The sequence below is a fragment of the Myotis brandtii genome, unplaced genomic scaffold (assembly GCF_000412655.1).
Source record: "Myotis brandtii unplaced genomic scaffold, ASM41265v1 scaffold621, whole genome shotgun sequence".
NCBI classification, from domain to species: domain Eukaryota; kingdom Metazoa; phylum Chordata; class Mammalia; order Chiroptera; family Vespertilionidae; genus Myotis; species Myotis brandtii.
Genome location: NW_005370372.1, coordinates 2,387,220 through 2,409,332, shown reverse-complemented (window position 1 = coordinate 2,409,332; position 22,113 = coordinate 2,387,220). Strand labels below are relative to the sequence as shown.

The window sequence follows — 22,113 nt, the reverse complement described above, 5'->3', positions numbered from 1 at the left end:
TTAGGCCTGGGCAGGGGACCCCCAGCCCCATGTGATCACCGGGAGGGGCCCCCGTCAGCTCTGATGGCAGGCTCAGGCCCTGCCCAGGAGCCCCCTGGCTCAGGCCCTTCCTAGGCTGCTCAGGGCCCACACGGGGCCTACCTTGGAGTGACCTGGGTGCCCTATGATGTTTCCCGGACCCAGGCCACTGGTGCCTAGTATGCAAATTAACTGCCTAACTGCCATCTCAGTTGGGTTAATTTGCATATCTGCTCCTGATTGGCTGGTGGGTGTGGGGCTGGTGGGCGTGGCTGGTGGGTGTAGGGAAGGGAAGGTCAATTTTCATGTTTCTATTTTATTAAATTAGATAACCTGGGTGGGCATGCCGGATCTCATGAGCTGAAAGACTTTAAAAACCTTTCAAAACTTAGATTCCAAAATGAAGAAATTCCAACTGTAGATTGCAGTGTCAGCTTCTGCCTGAGCATTTTTAGTCTGCCCTAGAAAAAACCCAAATGTCTAAAAATAATCAAATACCTGTTGAGTCCATTTGTCAAAATTGGTTTCAGTCCCCATCATTCTGCAGAACCGGCCTACACATTATAATTAACCACATTTTGCCAAACACATTTTCAATCTCTTTCTCAAAAAGCATAATTGCAGTTAACCATTACTTATCCTTGCTCTTTAAAAACAAAAACAAAAACATTTTAAACTACAAAATATAAGGCATAGATGTAGTGCAAGCCCTGACAGTTTCCCCCTTTTTTTATAATGCAAGTACGTGATTTAAGTTTTGATGGCAGAGGCATCCATTCCAAAGACTGAAATAAACACTGTCATCCATGAGCCTGAAGAGCCACTGCTGCCTTTAGAGTTGATTTCAATACTGACCTTTTGAGCTACTTGTTTTCTCTTCTTGAATTTTAAGTTCCTGCTCTTCTGTTTTAAATTCACCAGTAACGCAGGAGCCTGTGAAACCCTAGGCCCCACTTTGACCCAAATAAAGCAGAACCCAGGCCCACGTGCATTCTCTTTACCTGGGACTTCGCTGTGTGGCCCCAGGTGTGCTGTGTCATTTCCAGGTCTTATAAGCAATCAACCTGTGTCTTTTCAAGGTTTCCTGATGATTATTGGTGAAGGGCATCTTAAAATCATAAGAACCACAAGGGTTGGTCCAGACACAACATTGATTTTTTTTTTTTTTTGAAGGTAGTTGGGTGGTGCTTTGGTGCAGTCTGAAGGTGTCCACCTGTGAGCTGGTATATCCTGAAAACTAATGAGGTTGAGCAACTATTGATATGTTTATTAACCATATGGATTTCTCATTTAAAGTCCCTGTTCAAGCGTTTTTCCTATATTTCTATTACATTGCTTTTCTTCTTCCTCTGATTTGTATGTATTTTTGACACCAATCCTTTTTGTTTTATGTGTCAAATATCTTTCCTGATTTTTTTTTTTGCTTTCCCTGTCAACTTCTTTATGGCATCTGAGGAACAGAAGTCTTTAATTTTTTTGTAGTTGTTCAGTATGTTTTGTTGAGTAAATCTTTTCCTCTTGCAAAGAAGTTATTTTTCTATATTCTCTTCTAAATGTTTTATAAATTTCTTTTTCAAATTATTGTATATGGAATGTATATTTTCAAATTGTGAGAGACAAGGTTCAATATTATTTTTTTTCAAATAGTTACTCAATTGATCCATGCTATTTGGAAGTTCATTCTCTGTTTTCTGTGCTCTATAAAACCTTGTGTTGGGAATGTCTGGGTGGCAGCAAAAATAACACTGGCTGGCTGTCCCTGGCGTGGCCTGTCCGCAGGCCGGACGGAGCTTAGCAGGACAATTTCACTTGTCGGCCACCACGGGTGCACACGTGAATCCTAGCAAACTCATTTCTTTCACAGCCAGTCCTCCGGTTATTTATTTGGAATCTACAAAAAGAATGCTGAGGTTTTCTGGGGCCTCAGCACTTTGCATAACAACTATAATATTCAATTTTTCAATCAATAAACATTGCATCTAGGTCTTACTTAATATCTTGATAATTTCATTAATTTCTTTATAGACAAGTCTTGAACTTCTTGGTTAATTTATGTCTAGGTCTTTGATACTTTTGCTGCTAGTAAAAATTGTCTTGAACTTTTCATTTTCCAACTTTCAGAAAAGAAATTTATTTTTGTATTTTGTAGTTTTTATGTTTAGTAAACTTGACAAATTCTCACATACTATTCTAAAAGAAATTGTTGGTTGTTTTGGATTTTTTATACACAAAGATATAAAATCTACAAATAATTATATTTCTTTTCTTTTCTTCTTACTCCTTTATTTGTATTGATTTCTGGCCTTGACACAATGGCTAGAAACTCTGATAAAGGTATTGAAAAAAGTTATGGTAATAGGCATACTTGCTTTTTTTCTGGTCACAAAAGAAAAGCCCTCAATCTTTTTACCAGCAAGATTTTTGTTTTTTCTTTGGTAGGTAATATTCATCAGATTTAAAGAATACTCTTCCACTCCAAGTGTGCTATACATTTTTATTAAGAATGGATTTTGATTTTTATCAAAAATTTTTCAGCATATTATGATTTTATACTTTAATATACTATCAATGTACTGAAATTCATTAATTTGTTTTTCAACATTGAGATAATCTTGTGTAAACTGGATAATTCAACTTGGTCTTGATTCTTATCACTTTTATGCATTGCTAGATTGGATTTGATCAGTTTTGGCTTTGGAAATTGGTAACTATATTAATTTCTCATACCTGATGAAGGTAACTTTGCCTTCTTTTTCCTTTGATTGCCATAGGTTTGTTAGTTTCATTGATCTTTTCAAATAATCAAGTTGTTGGAAGTCTATTTTTTACTAAATAATCCAGCTATTATTTTTTAAAAAATGGTAACTAGATAGAGTAAAATGTGTCCATCTTTCTCTCATTATCCCAACTTTTCTACAAAAACTACACTGCTGCATAATCAAATATTGGTTCAGGGGAAATTTATATTTGTAAAGATATTTCAAGTAGAACTGATGATTGAATAGAATATCGCCATTTTGTAACAGCTAGTGAATTAATGGACCTATTCTAGGCATTGAGCAACAGTAGCCATGAACAGAACAAAATGAGACAGCCAGATATTATGTGTCTCCTAATGGAGGAATATAATAGGAACCTGTGGACCAGGTCAGATCTGTAGAGCAAAAGAGCAAGTGACAGACAATATGGAGTCACTCCTTAACTATGCTCTGAGTAGGCAGTCAGCAAAGTACAGATTTCAAGGAATCTCACAGGTAGAAAGACCAAGTTTCTTCAAAAAATAAGATTCATTGAAAAAGAAGGGGTGAGGAGGAGACTATGCAGACTAGAAGAGGCTTATAAAACATATTAAAAATAAAACAGGAAAACTACACTAGTGTTTAGTAGGCAGATGCTAGCAACAAACCAGGAAGTAATTATCATAAATATCAAGATAGTGGTTGCATTAAGGGGTGGGGAGGGAATTGTGATAGAAATGGGTTAAATGGAGGTCTTATGAGATGGCTGGCTGAGTTCAATTTCTTGATCTGAGTGGTGATTACAAGAGCATCATACATATAATTTATTAAGCTATAAATTTGTTTGTTTCCTGTATCTGTTCTGTATTTAAAATATGTTTTAAAGTGGGTGAGTAAATGCATTGATGATATATTTTTCACAGAAAATGTTCCAAAATGTTGTATTTATATATTAAATATCAATTTATCAGTTAACCACAAGAAGTCAATGTTGATGTTTTCAATATTTATTAGTAAGGCTGAGGCAACAGCCTTTAAACAGCACAATTTGCATAAGTTATCAAGATACATCTTGTATACAATCACAAAACCAAGACATATTTTCACATAAAGTAAAACTCAAGACAGATTTACAAGCATTTTAAAATTCAATTCTCATGTATTTCAGTTCAATTTATACAACCTTTAGCCCGAGAATTTGTTCATTAGATTTTCCAGAGAGATTCGAGTAGAACAGAAAAGAACACATTAGCAAATCACCAACATGGCATGCAACATATAGTTATAAACAAGACATATTTCCAAGTATTTTATTTTGAAAACAATTTTATTCGGTTTTTGTTTTTTTCAGACAAGAATTTGTTTTTCCTTAACTCCAGATGTGTTTTTGTTAGGATATCAGCACACACATTAATCGGTAGTGGGAGCACCTGAGCACATCACCAACAAATATATAGACACAATCAAACAATAATCATATTCACATGCTGAATGCCAAGTGAAATGAATACTTCAACTTTGTCTAATTACCAAGTGTATAATTATATACAGGGCGACAAATTAAGAAAATGCTCTCAATCTACCTATCAGATAAGGAATCATTTGATTAAATGATTTAGATTTAATGGGGATCGTTAACAATAACAACATGGAACATATGATATGAACATATCAATGTTTCATATTCAATGAGAAAATCTATTTCACTCATTCATTCTTGTATTACATCAAAGGCAAGTAATTATTAAACAGACAGTTCATAATTATTCATTGAGCTTTCTTTCACTTCCATGTCAAGCTCAAAATAGGGAACACCACTCTGTCACACTTAGAGTTATAAACATATATAGCTGTAGTCGGCTGACTTTGGAATATTAGACATTGTAGCAATGAAAATAAGTTTTTAAAAATATTGTTATGATTTAAATAATAAAGTAAAAAAATACTATATCTTTATGATATCATAATGAAATGAAACATTGATCAAATAATTTCTAATAAATTGGGCACAATATAGTGTATAGTTTTAATTTACTTCACATCACCACCAACCTAGTGTCACTATGGTTATCACCCTATCATCACAACTATTCCTATAATAAGAATCAATATCAGCTGGTTACCAGCTATTATAGTCCCACAATATGACTATTTTAATGTGTGTGATCCACAAAATTAATTCCACTGATGCTGAAAATATGCTTTTATTAGTGTGAGTAATTACAATATGGGCAACCTTAAGGAGCAAAGCAATCACTGCCCCTTAGTCCTGGATATTATTCTTTTAAACTAAAATGCTAAATAAAAAATACAGAGTCACCAAAAATCTCCTTTATCTTAAGTAAGAACAGGGGAAACACCACCTTTTTGCAACTAATTTTTTTTTATGTCTGCAACAACCATTCTGTAAATCCCTGTCTTTGGTGAAAATTTACTCTGTGCTTTTGCTTCTATAGCTAAAAGGTGTTTAGGACCAAATTTTCAACTAAGAAGCAACTTCAGTCCCTGATGACTCAATGAAACTGTGGGGAAAATTAGGATGCTTTTCAAGGTATAAGAGCTGTGTTATTTTGGACTAATGTGTTATTTTGAAGATTACAAACTCTGTCACTATTAGGATAAAGAAAAAAAGCTAATTCCAATAAAATAAAAAGTGGAAAAGCAGGTGCTGTGATATATATACAAAAAAAGTAAAAAACACCAAGAGCCCTATTTGCAATTAAAAAAGAAAGAGTTAGAGGGTTATCAAGATCATTCAGAAGTGCATTCATATAAGGATCAGTGTTGCATAGAATAGTTCCAGTACAACCTAGGAGTGGTTAGCTGCACTCTTGGTAAACCCTGGCAGGATCTTATGCTCTCTGAAGGGGGATGCTGGTGCACAAAAAGAAGCCCTGTTGTTAACTCTCTTGATTGACTTGGCCTCATCACCAGTTCCTTGGAACAGAGAGGCACCTGTAATGGCAAGACTCCTACTCTTACAGGTCAAATAGCTACCAAGGGATGCTCTTTGTTTTGGTGGCACCTTCAGTTGTATTACTCTAGAAGAAGTTGCAACAACTGGTAAACTAACTGGTCATATAACCTGTCACGCATCCCTCTGGATGTACTATAAGTGGCTGCAGGAGAGGACCTAAGGAAAGCTCGAGTTCCCTTTCAATGGAAAGTAGCAGAGCCTTTTTTATGTCAGAAGGATATCTTTCTGAACTATTTCCTTCCCCAATTATGAGTGATGATTAGCAGCTTCCTAAAGTGCTAACTTCTGCTGGAAATATCCATGGCAACCATCAACAGATATAGTTGCCTCTAAAAATAAAATTCTAGCAATATCAAATCTTGAGTGATCCCCTCCACACATGCTCATTTTAAAGAAGTATCAATGGTAAACAACATTGTTTTGTCAGGGAAGGAAGGATAAAAACAATGGAGGAAATAAATGACTATTAGCTTTCTTAGACTGAGTAAGAGTGAATTTGTATTTTTTCATTAAAGATATATAACCTGGGATAAGAAATTATTTTATTTTTAATGTTTTACATTTAATCAATTCCTTTTGAATTTAAAGTATGCTTTCTTTAAAAAATGAGAAAATTCAATATCCAAATAATATATTTGGAGATGATTTCTCTAAACTCACTAAAACCTCACCCTTCAATAAAGAAGCAGCATTTAAGCTTAGAATGCTCTGAGAAGCAATTTAATTAATTTATTTTGGGATAGGATATGGGAATGGTATAAAATCAGTATGTTACTTAATTTACAAATAACCCAATTTACAAATAGTTTTTATTTAATTCTTCACCTTTTTCAGATTAAATGAAAATGTATATTTAAAAAAAAATTCCTTTTGGAACTAATATACTGCTCTTACCCATGATAATGTGTGCCATTGGTTAGGAGGATGCTTTTTTCATATAAAATTTGAAAAATAAAAAGCTGCATAATAATTATTCCTCACTTATGTGTATAAAACTATACTTGGAAATGTGCTTCCATTTTCTCTCTCAGATCACTTAGTTTGATCATCCTAACATCCCACCAAAAAGGCTAGAAATATTAAGCTTTTTTATCCTACAAATAAGGACACTGGGGGAAAGCGAGTTTAAGTGACATGTGCAAGGTGACCCAGTTAGTCAATGGCAGAACCAAGACCCGAAGGCAGGCCTTTGAATCCCAACTGAGTGTGTTTCCTACAACTGTGTGTTCCTTCCCTTGTTAATGTTGTTGGCTGATGGAGGAGAGGGTGCTTCCTTTTAGTGACTTAGACGTTGGTGCTTTCATTCTATACTATTCAAATAGCTCACAATATATTCAATATAATGTGAACTTTTCATATATTTTTCCCAACATGAACAAACTTGATCACTGTGATATCATCACTAAAAGAAGAAAATGGAGCAGAGAGAGAATCTGAGGGTTTTCATTGTACAATGAGTTAATGTGTTAAGAAAAAAAACAATTATGAAAAAGCAGAAAATGACACCAGTTTAATAAATCAGGGTCACAGATTACTAGGATTTGTTTGCCAGAGGAATAATTTTCACTCCGTCAATACATCACTCAAGAGAAATGAAATCTGTGGGATAATACATTCGTTTGTAATTCCACAAAAAAATTATCATGCTTCCTAGAACATACCAATTTAATCTATGTCCTTTGGTATGTAGAATGAAAATGTCTTGATTTAAGGGTAAATTATGAAGATTTTGTTTTCAACCAAGGTCCCAACATTTTGTGGCATAATATTCTTTCTTAGCTAATCCTGTCTTTATTTCTAGATAAATAAAATCCCATTTCTACTTAGTATTATCTTCATTCTACATTACTTCAGATTGTACAAATGTGCTTTTACAACATGGATTCCAAAATTAGTGTGGTTTACCCTTGTAACATAAACACAGAGAAAACCATAATTTCTACATTTTGGGTTCTCTTTTTCCTATGACCACAACTACCTTACTTCTAGCCTTGGACACATATTGTAGGTGTATCCTATGTAACAATCTCAAAACAATAAATTGTCTGAGAAGATAAAAGAAAACTTTTGAAAACAGATTTATCACATCAGTTCTTTCCTTTCAACCAAGGACTATTTGCATAAAGGACTACTTTTGTCTGCATTAGAAACCATTTTTAATCTTTGAGCCTCTGCCTTTAGCTCTAGCTCAACTCTGCTCAAAGATTTTCGCATCAAGTAGTCAAACATTTTCTCACTGTCTTTCTTGACAGCTGCAAGAAATCCAAGGTCTCAGAGCTCCTTTTCCTTTTGGCCTTCCACACATGAAACATTTCCAATTGAGTTTCTTTCTGTGTTTCACAACAACACACTCACAAGGCTTTACATATGTTTTTGCCTGTTGTTCCTTCTCTCATGTTTACCCCTGAAAACATAGCTTAATACAATAGTATCCAACTATAGTCTTGATTTGAGATCATTTAGTGCAGTTTCTATAACCTGAGCAGACACATTTCTTCAATGGGTTTGAGTAGAATTGGCCAAAAGTTTGTGCCAGTTGACTATTCTTTTTCTGAGATCCACTTTGTCAAGCCAGACACAGGCTTCACCAATCAAGGTCTTTTTCATAAATTTCCCTCCATTGGAGAAAAGTAAAACCTAGAAAAAAGAGCCTAAATTATATATACATGTGTATATTTTTCAACCTCTTTTAAGGACATTTTATCACCAAAGAAATTCCATAAACAATAACAGGAGTCCCCACACTGGGGGTTGAGGTGTGGTAGCAGGCATACTTGCAAGTGAACTAATAACAAGAATGTCTTCAAAAGATTTGCATATGAATTCACATCAGCATTTCCCATCAAATTTATCACATTTCCACAAATTGATGATCTTTCTCCCTCTCAGTTCCTTTTCTAGCTACTTAATCTCTGTAAATGAGACATTTGTTCACAGAGACTGCAGAGTCTCCTTTAACTTTTTTATTCTCTCTCATTCTAATGTAAGTTAACTCTCTCTATTCAGTTTTTGCTTTGTAATAGCACTTGTATTTGTCTCTGAAGGCCTTTGTTTTAAGGGCTGGTACCATGGTCTTCTCTTCCCATATTTTTTTATCTCTTTCCTTCCTTCTTCTTTTCCCTCTTCAGTTTTTGCTTTGTAATAGCACTTGTATTTGTCTCTGAAGGCCTTTGTTTTAAGGGCTGGTACCATGGTCTTCTCTTCCCATATTTTTTTCATCTCTTTCCTTCCTTCTCCTTTTCCCTCCTTTCTTCTTTTTTTAAAAAAAAATAAGTTTTTACTGATTTTTAAGAGAAAGAGATAGACAGAGAAACATCGATGAGAGAGAAACATCCATCAGCTGCCTCCTGCACGCCCCCCAGTGGGGAGGTGCCCGCAACCAAGGTACATGCCCTTGACCGGAATCGAACCTGGGACCCTTGAGTCCGCAGGCCGACGCTCTATCCATTGAGCCAAACCGGTTCGGCCCTTTCTTCTTTTTTTAAAAAATAAGTTTTTACTGATTTTTAAGAGGAAGAGATACACAGAACATTGATGAGATGGAAACATCAATGAAGAAGAAGATTGGACCAGCTGCCTCTGCACATCCCCTACTGGGGATTGACCCAGCAACCCCAGCATGTGGCCTGACCAGGAACTGAACCAGTTGTACATGGGTCCATGATCAACCACTGAGCCACACTGACTGGGCTCCTCTTTTATTCTTTAAAAAAAATATATTTTTTTTATTGATTTCAGAGAGGAAGGGAGAGGGAGAGAAAGATAGAAACATTAATGATGAGAGAGAATCATTGATTGGCTGCCTTCTACATGCCCCACTCTGGGGATCGAGCCCACAACCCTGACGGAATCGAACCATGACCTCCTGCTTCATAGACTGATGCTCAACCACTGAGCCACTCTGGATGAGCCTCTTTTATTTTTTTATTTCTACTTGTACTGAAGACATGCTATGTACAAGCATTGTATTAGGCTGTGGAACAAAGAACACTGAAAATCAAGACTTGCCCTAGAGAACCTGACTGTATACAAGCAATGACAGGGAAGTCTATAAATAATTTTACAAAACAGATTGGGATTGGCTGCTTAATAAGATAATCCTGGTTCATAGACTGATGCTCAACCACTGAGCCACTCTGGCTGGACCTCTTTTATTTTTTAATTTCTACTTGTACTGAAGACATGCTATGTACAAGAATTGTATTAGGCTGTGGAACAAAGAACACTGAAAATCAAGACTTGCCCTAGAGAACCTGACTGTATACAAGCAATGACAGGGAAGTCTATAAATAATTTTACAAAACAGATTGGGATTGGCTGCTTAATAAGATAAGCAAAATGATATATGAATAAGGAGTGTTGAATTATCTCTAGGCTCATCCGTAAAGGGTTGAGTTTACATGAAAAGATGTGGAGTTCTGTGATGGATGAAGAGAGATGGAGAAGAGCTTATTTAAGGGGAGTAAAAATATAAGCAAAGGATTGGAGGCTTAATCTGATTTGAAAAGATTCTGGTGTGACTGAAATATAGTGTGTGTGGGAAGGTATATAAGGAGATAAGATAAAATCAAATGAATCAGAACTCACCTTAGAGGACTCTGAATGAGTCAGGATATTGGGGAGTGTTTGAGGGCCTTTACTGTAACCTAGTCGTGTTTTAAAAAGATACATCAGCCATCGGTAGGATGAAATGAATTAAAAGGGTAAGACACTGAGAGCAAGTAGGCCAGGTATGGTGTTGAAATGATTTGAATAACAAAGATGAGAACCCAAAGAGGATTAGTGGTATTGAGCATGGAAATAATTGTGTATAAAACAAATGACAGAATAAAGAAGACTTAGTAACTAATTGGATAGGTTGTCTGTGGAATCCTAAAGGGCCCCTAAAGGGAAGACACCTCTAAGAATTAATCAACTTGTAAAATGCAACATAGTATAAGATAAGGTTATAAATATTGAATAACTGAATGGAAAATAAATACTGTATGAATAAATATGTTTCAATAGTAACTGTATAATGCAGTTACCTGAAGAGAATGTCCAGCAGGACTTAGGCTGAATCGAAAAGTTTCATTGAATGAAGGCTCTCGATCATGTCTACATACTCTTGTTTTTTTCTTGATCACCTTTTTTTGGGTAGAAATGTTCATCACATATATTTTCACATATAAATCTAAAAATAAGAATTCAGCTTGTTAAGTGTCCATTAATCATACAATGTCCTTTTGAAAGCATTATAATTGTGCACTGAGTACTCTCTTATAACTTATACAAAGCCAGAAGATTGTGTTCAATTTGTTCCAGAAAACATAAAAGGATTAAAAGGTAACATCAATTTCCTCAGCCATTTAAATTTGTTTTCCGGTTGTATAATAAATGAATCACCAAGTTTATGTGTTGAAAAAAAATCTCACTAAAAGCTAATAAAATATCAACTTATTCTATATAACAGAAATTTCTTATTTCACTTTTTTTTTCCTGATATATTTGGTGTGCAGCCCAACTTTTAGTTCATATTTTGCAAACTATTTAGGAGATATTCCTAAAAATTTTCTATACATATTATATTGCTCATTTTCATAAAGTCAGATACCTGGTAAATGATCAGGAGATTTAAATTTGTAGGTGATATTTCTGCATTGGAGAACTTCAACTATTAGTTGTTCACCATCTGTCTTCATTTCCCTCTTTAATGCAATCTTGATTTCTCCCATTACCTGAGTTTTAACTGTAAGAATTAAAAAAAAACTGTTAAGAAATATATACACAATTGGGGGAAAAGGAGACATATGTAAAACTTTAGAAAAAAAGAAATATATACATTTATTAAATGTTTAGTTGAAAAATTCATTCATACAATCATTAATTGAGTTTTTCTCAATGGCTAAAAACCTTATTACATCCTACAGATAAATAAATTATGGTCCTAGCCCTTAAAGAATTTAAGGTTTCATGGGAGATTGATAAATTATATACTCACAACAAAGTATGTAAAGCATAATGATAAGCTAGTAATAAGAAAGTTATGAAGGTCATACATGTAGATAAATATTACTCAAATATAGATGTTTTTAAGCCAAAAGAGGTGATAAATATTAACTATAGGAAGAAAGAAATACAAAAAAAGATAGGATTCTAGTATAATTAATAGGAATGAATGTCATATGAAATATGAGTTGTTTGCCAATAATTGCTCATTATCAGACTTCTCAAGAACACTTGTTAACAAAATTAAATGTCATTGCGTGTTATTTCGGCTTCCTTTTTATTTCTTTTGTAAAATAAATAGTGAACAAAAACACATAGTAATAAAATTGCACAAGGGAAAATACAATGAGTTATTTGAATGAATCCGTGCCTGGCCAGTGTGGTTCAGTGGTTCATCAACCTATGAACTGGGAGGTCACCATTAGATTCCCTGTCAGGGCACATGCCCAGGTTGTGGGCTCAATCCCCAGTAGGGTGCATGCAGGAGGCAGCCAATCAATGATTCTCTCTCATCATTGATGTTTCCCCCTCTCCCTTTCTCTCTGAAATCAATAAAAATATATTTTAAAAATTAATAATAAATAAATGAATCCAATGTATTTCTTTTCAATGTTTATCTTGGATCTTTACATATTTTTAAGAAGTCAGGAAAGCTAGGTCATATTCTTTATTCATTTACCCTTTCCTCTATCAATTCATACATTTATTCACCAACAAATATTTTACTTCCCACCCCATTCTGTGTTAAGCACCCTGTTGGTAAGAATTGATCCAATTGTGAGCCAAGCCATATATGCTTATTGATTTTATGGTTTTTCTATCTATTGAAAAGAAATTCATTAATGAAATATGTAAATTGATAAATCTATAATTAAAAAGAAAGAAAGAGTTATGAAGTGCCAGAGCATGCATGGTTCAGAAGAGACTGAGGAAGTGCTGCTTGAGTTGAAACCAGAAGGATGAGAAAGAATTAACTAAGTGAAATGGATGGTTAAGAACATTCTAAAGAGAAGGAATACTGTGTTCACTAAGGGAACATCATGGGCCTACAAAACTGAATAAATGTCCATGTTAGTATAACATTGTTAATTGATGCCATCTTAGAATTTGGTTTTAACTTTTAGAACATTAGAAATTTATTGAAGGTATTTAAAAATAAATACGGATCATTTGTTTTTAGACATATTGGTTTTGGGACCTCTTCATACTCTTAAAAAAATGGAAGGTCATCAAAGAACTTTTGTTTGTGTGGAATATAGCTATCAATAACATAAATTTAAAATATCGAATTAAAATATAAAATTACATATTTAAATATTTATTGCTTTAGTTAAAATGACAATAATACAGATATAAATATTTAATGAAAAAGAAACATATTTTTAAATATAAAAATAATTAGTGAGGAGTGCTGTTTTATATTCTTTGAAATTTCATTAATGTTTTGCTTAATAGAGGACTGCTGGATTCTCATAATTTTATTATATTAAACATTCAATATGTTGTTTTAGTTAAAATATGTAAAAAAAGTTTAGTCTTATACAGATATAGATATATAGTTGGAAAGAGAGGAGTATTTTAATATCCTTTACAGATAATTTTGGATAATCTTTGATACTACATTAAAAATTGACAAGTTTCTTTAAGATTATTGGATATGTGAAATATAAAACTGTATTATTAAACCTTTTGAACTAATACTGTAAACTACATCAGTCTATCTTGTACTTTGAATGGATCTGTTAACTGTGTCTGAATTGGTAACATCATTTTGGAAAAATACCAGTTCATTGAGTTATGCAGGTCTTCAAAATGTTGACACATTTCATACACTATTAAAAGCACAACTGTAAATATCATCATCAGTATCATCAGAAAGTTTTTGAATATTGAGACACTATCAAACTCAGGAAGGAAGATATAAGTTTTCCAAAATTCTATTTTTACTTAAAAGCTGACTTTTAACATTGGCAACAATCATCAATTGTTTTGCTTAAAATGACAAGCTGCTTTGTTATTTTTTTTTTGAGAATAAGCAGAGTTTATCAGTTGTACTTTTCAGTAAAAATAATATTTCTTGTTTAAAAAAGCTAGTTTAGCTTGCAACTCAAAAAAATTACACAGATATATTTTCATAAGTCAACCATCATATTTTGGAATGCAGCAGAGTTTTTGTGTGTATTACCCATACGGAGAATATTAGAAAGACATGTATTTGAGGATCTAGCCTTAATAACAATAGTTTTAACTTCTTCATCAGAAATATCCTTATGTGAAACTGGCAATTTCACCCCAATAAGTGCATGGTGGTAAAAAAATAAGTAAGTAAGTAAATAAATAAATAAAGTGACTGTTAGTACAGTTTGGCGCCATGGGCTTCATTTGTGCTAAATGAAGTTTCCTGCCTTTGCAATATTAATGTAAATGTCAACACAATAGAAAGGTAAATAATATCTTAGTATATTTAAAACAAATAATTTTGATCTGATGGAGGCACTTAAACAATCCTGGAAACCCATAGGGGTTTCCAAACCATGCTTTGAGAATGACTATTATAGACTGTAGTTGAATAATGTGTGAGAAGAAGCAAAATAACAGAATTATGTGCAAAATTGTAAAAATAATATAGTTATTTAATTATTTTGACTTAATTTTGTCCTATTTTGGGGATATGGTTGTTTTGACATATCTCTTTTCTGGATTAATTAACTTTATTAAATTCATTTAGATCTTTATATCCGGATGTACCCTGACATGTGGAAAAAGTATCTATAAATACCATGGCTTACTCTGTTCTCTTCCTTCTGTCAAAAAACTAATACTAAGGTCCAAACTAAACAAAGTTGTCCTCTATATGTTTTATAAACTGAAACAAAAATCTTCTAGATATAATTAAATCATAAAAATTCAGTGGCTAATGATTATAGATACTTCACAGTAGCTAGATGTTAGCTTTACTCTTAAGAAACTCAAGAAAGTAAGGTGCAAATCAAAGATTTTAGGTACAGCTAAACTGTGTTTCTAGTGTCAAGCTTATAGCTTTAAGCATAAAATAACTCAGGAATACTTACAAAGGTTAATTCTCTGAATATATATATATATAATTTCATCAAACCAAAGAGATAACTAGAGAAACTGCAAAAGAACTGATGGTGAGTATTTAACTTATTAAACTGTAGAACTGAGACTAAAACAAGAATGAGGACATAGGTGGGTGAAAAACAGCATGTGTCATACATTCTGACAGAGTATAAAGGATGAAACTAAAATGAATGATGGAGAAGAGAGAGAAAGGGGAAAGTAGAATGAGATTATTGATTTTTGTATAGGTAATAGGTAGGTGACAAGAATGCCATTTAAAATTGACAAACCAGAGAGTAAATGGTTAAATAAAAAGAGCAAGCATTATAAAAGGTATAAATAAAAAGAAAATAATCTTAAAAATATACAAAGATTTCTTAATTACAAAAGAAATTTTAAAAAATTAAAGGTAGCAAATAGAGAAAAGAAATATAATATACACAATAATTAAAAAACAATGCGGTGTTGCAATCAGACATATCTATCATATCAACAAACATGAATAGGTTTAGCTAGACTATTTTTTAAAAGATATTTTGATTGGCTCACAAAGCAAAGTTTAGCTATACTAAAATTAGTTTTGTTTCAAATAATCAAAAGTACACAAATCATAAGCATGTCAGGCATGTGGAAACAATAAGAGAGTATGAGTTCTTATTATCAGACAACAGCATTCAGGTCAAGATGCAATAAACAAGACACAAAAGAGGACACTTTATCAAGTTAAAAGCACATAAATCATAATGAGAACACAACAATTATGAATATCTATGCACCACTTAAATAGCTGAAACTACAAAACAAGATATAAAGATGTAGAAGATGTAAAGCACAATAAAAAGAATAATAATAATAGGCTTTAACACAATATTGTAGTACAAGACAGGTCACATAGACTAAAATAAGTAAAGACATAGAATATTGAAATGTCATAGTCAAAATAAAGCTGATCTCATGGCTACATATTTTTTAAACACTACAACTTGATAATAGGGAATATATTTTTTCTCAATTATATGTGGAACATGCGTTGAATTACAAAGTGGATCATGTATTAAATGACAATGAAGACATCAATAATTTCTACAAAATGAAGCTATTACAAACACTGTCTGATCACACACACACAAATAAGCCTTCTATTAAACAATTCTTATAATGGCAAAATGCAATTAGAAAATATAGAAGTTCTGAAAATTAATGATAATTAAAACATTATGTATCAGAATTTATGACAGTTACAGTAATGGTAGAGAAAAATCGACAGTTTTGACACCTATATCATTTAAAATAATAATCAGAGTAAAATGTATATGTATTAATACTCTGTTAACAAAAATTTAAAAGTACAATTAATTTAAACTTCCAATAGTTTTAACTCCAAAAGCTAGAAAAAGAACAACAAAGTAAAAGAAATGAAAGGAAGAAAAACAGAAGAAGGAAGGTAATCATAAAGACACACATTAAAATTAATGAAGTAGAGAACAGAAAAATAGTAGAAAAAAAGAATGAGTCAAAATTCTGGTACTTGGAATGATAACAAAATAGAGAAAACCAAGGATGAATTTAGTCAATAACATGTGGCTTCAATATTATTATTTAGGAATGACATGTGCTTTTTAAAATATATATATATTTTATTGATTTTTTTACAGAGAGGAAGGGAGTGGGATAGAGAGTTAGAAATATCGATCAGCTGCCTCCTGCACATACCCTACTGGGTATGTGCCCGCAACCAAGATACATGCCCTTGAATGGAATCGAACCTGGGACCCTTGAGGCTGCAGGCCGACGCTCTATCCACTGAGCCAAACCGGTTAGGGCAACATGTGCTTTCTTAATTATGACACTACTATCCTCTCAATTATTTGGTATAAACATTTCAGTGTCATGAACATAACCTTATACTGTCAGCTTATATTCTGCTTACACATTCTCGACAAACTGAATTTTTGATGTAATATATTTCTTCAAACTTGTGAGTATCTAGTTCTGGTTACTTACCATTTAAAATAAGTATAAACAAGCCTATTTAAATCAATCTGTTTTATTAAAGACCTTCACAGGAATATAAAGATTCTTCAATGTAAAAGTAAGAAAATAGGACAGATCTTAGACTCTTCTTTCTTTAATATTTAGAAACTAAGAAAAAATAAAATAAAATTAGGAAAGTGTTAAGTAGTAGCAACCAAAAAAGTAAAGGCTACAGTGTCTTCCCAGAAACTCCCAAAAGTGGTGTCTACACATAAAAAGGCAGATTCTGGGATGGCACCGCTTAGCAGCATTTCTGAACACACATGTTATCACAAAATCTTGCCAGGAAAAGAATGATTAATTGACAAAACCTTGGGAATTATCACTAAATCCCCATCACAGAGAAGTGGATGAGCAATGAGAGTAGGCAGCCCCAGAAAAGTCACACTAAAACCCTTGAGAGGAGCAGTCTTAACTCATCACTAGGAAGATCTATGGGTTTCAGTGGAATCAGGAAAAACAACCAAGCTCCAGTATAAAGTAGAGAAAAAAAATTCAAAGCTAAGTGTATCTTTTCATTGGAAAAAGACATACCTCAACTTGCAGTGAACGCTGGCAATAAATAAATAAATAAATGAATAAATAAATAAATAACATTATATCTTAAAAAAGAAGTAAAACTTAGTCATCCAGGGTGCAAGTCTATCTATGAAACAGCAATATTTCTTTTCTCAAAGTCATAGAAAAGCAAATAGAACTACTGCCCCATCTTTCAAAGCCTACATGGAATAGGGGAAGAAAAAAAGAATTCTGACATGGTAAGGAGGGGAGTCAGAAAAATTCCCACTATGTAGAGCCAATAGAGGTTGTCGACAGAATTGATCACATCAATGAGAATGAAGAAATGAAACAGCAGGACAAGTTTTTCTGAGAGAAATTCACTTTTATAGGTTATATTCCCTTTTTATAGGCCTTAAAACTCCAACACATATGTAATTTATTGTTGTTTTCTACTTTCTTACTTGGGTAGGAAGGTGGAATTAAAAACTTGCTAATTGAAGTTCTCAAGTCGTCACATTGCCTGCTTTTTCCTGGATGGTTAAATATATATGCTCCAGGGTGTGATACTTGTGAAGTTCTTGATAAGTTTCTCCTACTTGAAAAAAATGTTCCAAATTGTTCTTTAATGTTTCTACTAAAGGATGAAAGGGACATGCCTACTGAGGAGGTCTCAAAGGACAAATGTATTCATTGTGAGTCATCACTATCAATCATGTCTGACCTTTTTCATAGTATCTGAATGCCTTTTCATTAGAAACAGGTACATAGATAGTGACAAAAACGCCTTTGTCCACTGTGTCCACAAGGGCTCAGAAAAAATAAATTCAAGAGAATAGAAAATAACTTCTATTTAAAATATAATATTTCTCTGAAATAACAGAAGAATAAATCTGTGGATCAAAGGAGCATCTTATATTCCTGGAAATATTGGTAAGCTGAAACACTGATCTATCCCATTTAAACTACCAATAATAGAGAAAACATGTTTAAAGGGTTCAAGGAAAGAAATAAGTTCCCTGAAAGAGCACATTGGGGAAAAGAAACAGAAAGCCTTTCTAAAATATTTAAAAGACCACAGCAGAGACTATAGTAATAGAGGGAGGGAGGGAGGGAGGGAGGAAAATTTGAAGAAGAAATCTAGTGGAAGGTAGTGTAAGAGTGCTGATTTACTTTAAGAAGAGAATTAATCAATAAAATTCAAATTTGAAATATGGTTTTAAAATCATAATAATTGCTCAACCTTTTCAATACTAATTCTTAAATCAACAATATTTTAGTTTCTTAAACTTAGTGAGATATTTGGTAACGTAATATGGCTAAAATACAGATTGGGCAAAAGAAGGCTTACAGTTTGAGTACTCAGAATTTATTCTTGTACTATTATCCATATGAACAACTATAAACCTACTTTTACCCACCCCTGTACTTATTGAAATTAAACTATTCCCTTGTTTTTTACTGTGATAATATTCTCTTCATTAAATTAAAAAATATAATTATTTTGACAAAGCATGTATAATTTAATTCCATGTTAACAAAATTGTGTCTATGTCTTTAGCTAGTTAAAATGCTCCAACTAAGTATAATTGTAAAATTGGCCTATCTTTATTTTCCACAGCCTTCTTTTTCATACTCTCAGGCATTGCATTCTCCATTAAGGTATGCAGTGCTCTCTCCACTTTTTGTTTTCTCAGAAAAAAAGTTTACTTATATTTTACCTTTGGAAAATGTGTGTATGTCATATCTACATGCACACATTTGTACACATACTTATATCTATATTTTCATATATCTAATTTATATTTGTAGAAAATAATATTTTAAAAAAACATTACAATTAACAAAACATAATCAGATTTCACAACAAGAAATAAGGTTGCTATAAGCCCCATATTAGACAAGAAAACAGTAGCTTGGGTGTTCTAAGTAACTTTCCGAATTGTTTAGTGGTCCAGTTAGGGCTCTATTCTCTTATGAACACTTTACATATTTTTTATGGATACAATTTTTAAAATATTGACTAATTTATGTAGATATTCATTTAAGAATATTTATTAAAATGTTATCAGAATAAAATTATTTTTAGGGGCTATTTTCATACTTTATTTTAGCCACAAATAGGACCTTAAAAGCAGAGAAGGCATAGCAAGCAGTTCTTTTAGGTGTTTAAATAATAGCTAGCAGTTAGCAGTTATTGTCTACATGTACACATTAGGTCACTTATGCAAGAGAAGGCATAGCAAGCAGTTCTTTTAGGTGTTTAAACAATAGCTAGCAGTTATTGTCTACATATACACATTAGGTCACTTATGCGGGTTATTTATATTTAACAACAAAACAGCAATAAACACTTTCTTAAATATTCATAATTATATGAGATTTTATATGGAATTGACTTTAACATGCAAAGTGATTTAAAATAAGTAACTATTGATTAATAAGTATTTCTTTTTATTTACATTATTGGTATCTGTAACACTTAACTGAACATAGTATAAATTGAGGTTTATTCTCTCTCAGAATTCTAAGAATTCTCTTGCAACCTGAGAAGCTTTAGTCAGTGCAAGACAATTTTAGGCAAAAAATCTCTTTAGAGGCAGTGTTTAATGAACTGGAAATGAATAAAATGTGAAAAAGAAGGGAAAAAATAGTATTTTGTAAAAGGAATGTCTGTGTAAGGAAAAAAGCAACAGAGTGAATAAAATTCTCACTAACACTTAGATTCTTTGCATTTACAAATAAATACTTCCTATCAATGACACAAGTCACTGTTGCTAGCTAACAAGTCTGATTTGGTGTTGGATAAGATGTATATTTAGCCCTGATAGTCTATCACCTCATAAATTTTTATCTACCTTCTACCACTCATTTCACATCCAGGAAAAGCCTGATAGGGAATTAAGATGGATTTTTAAAACCAGGTATTCTGGCTTCTAGCTTTGTGAGATGGCATACCAGTCTTAAATATATCTGCTTTGTATTTTCTCATCTTATAAAGTGAAAATATATAATAAGATTATTTATAGACTATTCATGATATCTCTTTCAGCCTTATGGTTTAATAAATTTTTGGACATATTGTGATATTACCTGAATATTACTTAGTCCTGGCCCTGTACTAAACATGTTATGTTTTAAATAATCTTGTTGTTTACTCAAAGTTTTAAACCCAGTCATTACAGAAAGTCTTATTAATGTCCTAATACCTGCAAATAGTCAAAGTACTGATGCATAATTCCTTATGTATAATTTCATTTCCCTTCCTTTCAATTGTTTCTGTTCTATCAGTTTCAGATCTAAACAATAAATTTTTTACATGCTAGCATAATAAAAGTAAATTGTTAGCACAGTACCTGAATTAGTGATTATTCAATAAGCATAAATTCTTTTTATTTGTCAACACTTGATGCAATGGAAAATAAACTTTTACACCTAACAAGCATATCTAAACTATTAGGTCAATTGTTCAATTTATTCAAGTAATAAACAAGCAAAATGTCTTGAAATATTCAGGCAAGTCAATATTTAAAATTGAAATTTCCAAATAAAATTTATATTTCCACTTGCTGAGCCTGTTACAGAGAGGAAGTCAGCTTGCTATAATTTGTTCTATTCACTAATCCTTCTCTATAATTTTAAAGCGGGCATATTAACCCTACCCTAGAATCTATAATAATTTTACTTTCCATGCTGAAATTATCTCTTTCTTCCAAAAATCCCAAGTAATACTCAGTAATTTGACTGTGATACTTAATAATTATCTGTAATTGGTACTTTCCTTTTCTTTATACCATGCACTTGAGTAGCAAGGAAAGCTACTAGATCTTTTAATAAGTCTGGTAATCTTGTTTGTATTGAATTTCATCTCCTGGCATAGCACTGTTTTTCAGAGGCTGTATGAAAGCCACTTATATGTGTTAACTTAATCCTCAGAAACATGTTCTCTGGATGAAGGTTCTTACCTATTCAGAACATTTAATGTGCAGGACTAAATAAAAGGCGTGAAGAAATATAGTTTCTGAAGGTTTATCCTAGTAATGAGATAAACATTAGTTTGAAGGGGGAAGCAATAATGGAACTAATCTATTTCATTTTATAGTGTAGTAAATTGTATCTACAGAGAGCTCTTACTCTCACTGTAAGATCTCATGAAGTTGACACTGGATAAATCAGCTTGCTCTGCCAATGAAAATGACCCCAGGCAGCTAGCTCCTTTATACTTTCTACCTCTGTATCCCATGGATGACTAAGTGTTTGGATCCAGCACTTTTACTAACACATACTATCTTACCTAATAATAGACAAACATGGTAATTGACCGTACCTTCACTATGCCTCCCATTGGCTAATCAGCATGATATGCAAATTAACTGCCAACAAAGATGGCGGCTAATTTGCAGACTGCAGGCAGGGAGGGACAGCGCGGACCACCAGTGCGCCGCCATCCAGGGCAGGCCGGCCGCCCAGGACCCCATCGGGGGGTCCCGGGGTGTCAAGGCACGCCCGTCCCAGAAGGCCCAGAAGCTGCCTGATAAGGTAGTAACTCTATCAGTAAGCACTCTGAAAGTCAGTGGCATAAATGCACCAATTAAAAGACAGATTATGAGGGTGAATCAAAAACAAAACCCACTTTAAATATAAAGACACATATAGATTAAAAGTAAATGAATTAAGCTGCAGCCTGTTTTGCTCAGTGGATAGAGCATTAGCCCGTGGACTGAAGGGTCCCAGGTTCGATTCCAGTCAAGGGCATGTACCTCAGTTGCTGGCTTGATC

At 33.1% G+C, this 22,113-nt stretch overlaps 1 protein-coding gene across 1 annotated transcript in view; it reads right to left on the bottom strand.

Moving 5' to 3' along the window:
• Positions 1–3,747: 3,747 nt before the first annotated feature.
• Positions 3,748–22,113, bottom strand: part of PCLO (piccolo presynaptic cytomatrix protein) — a gene marked incomplete at its 5' end in the record, with an annotated part of 285,887 nt that continues 267,521 nt past the window's right edge. The window contains 3 exons of the mRNA XM_014528177.1: positions 3,748–8,370; positions 10,761–10,906; positions 11,327–11,461. Coding sequence (XP_014383663.1) covers positions 8,230–8,370; positions 10,761–10,906; positions 11,327–11,461 — 422 coding nt within the window. The remainder of the gene's footprint in view (positions 8,371–10,760; positions 10,907–11,326; positions 11,462–22,113) is intronic.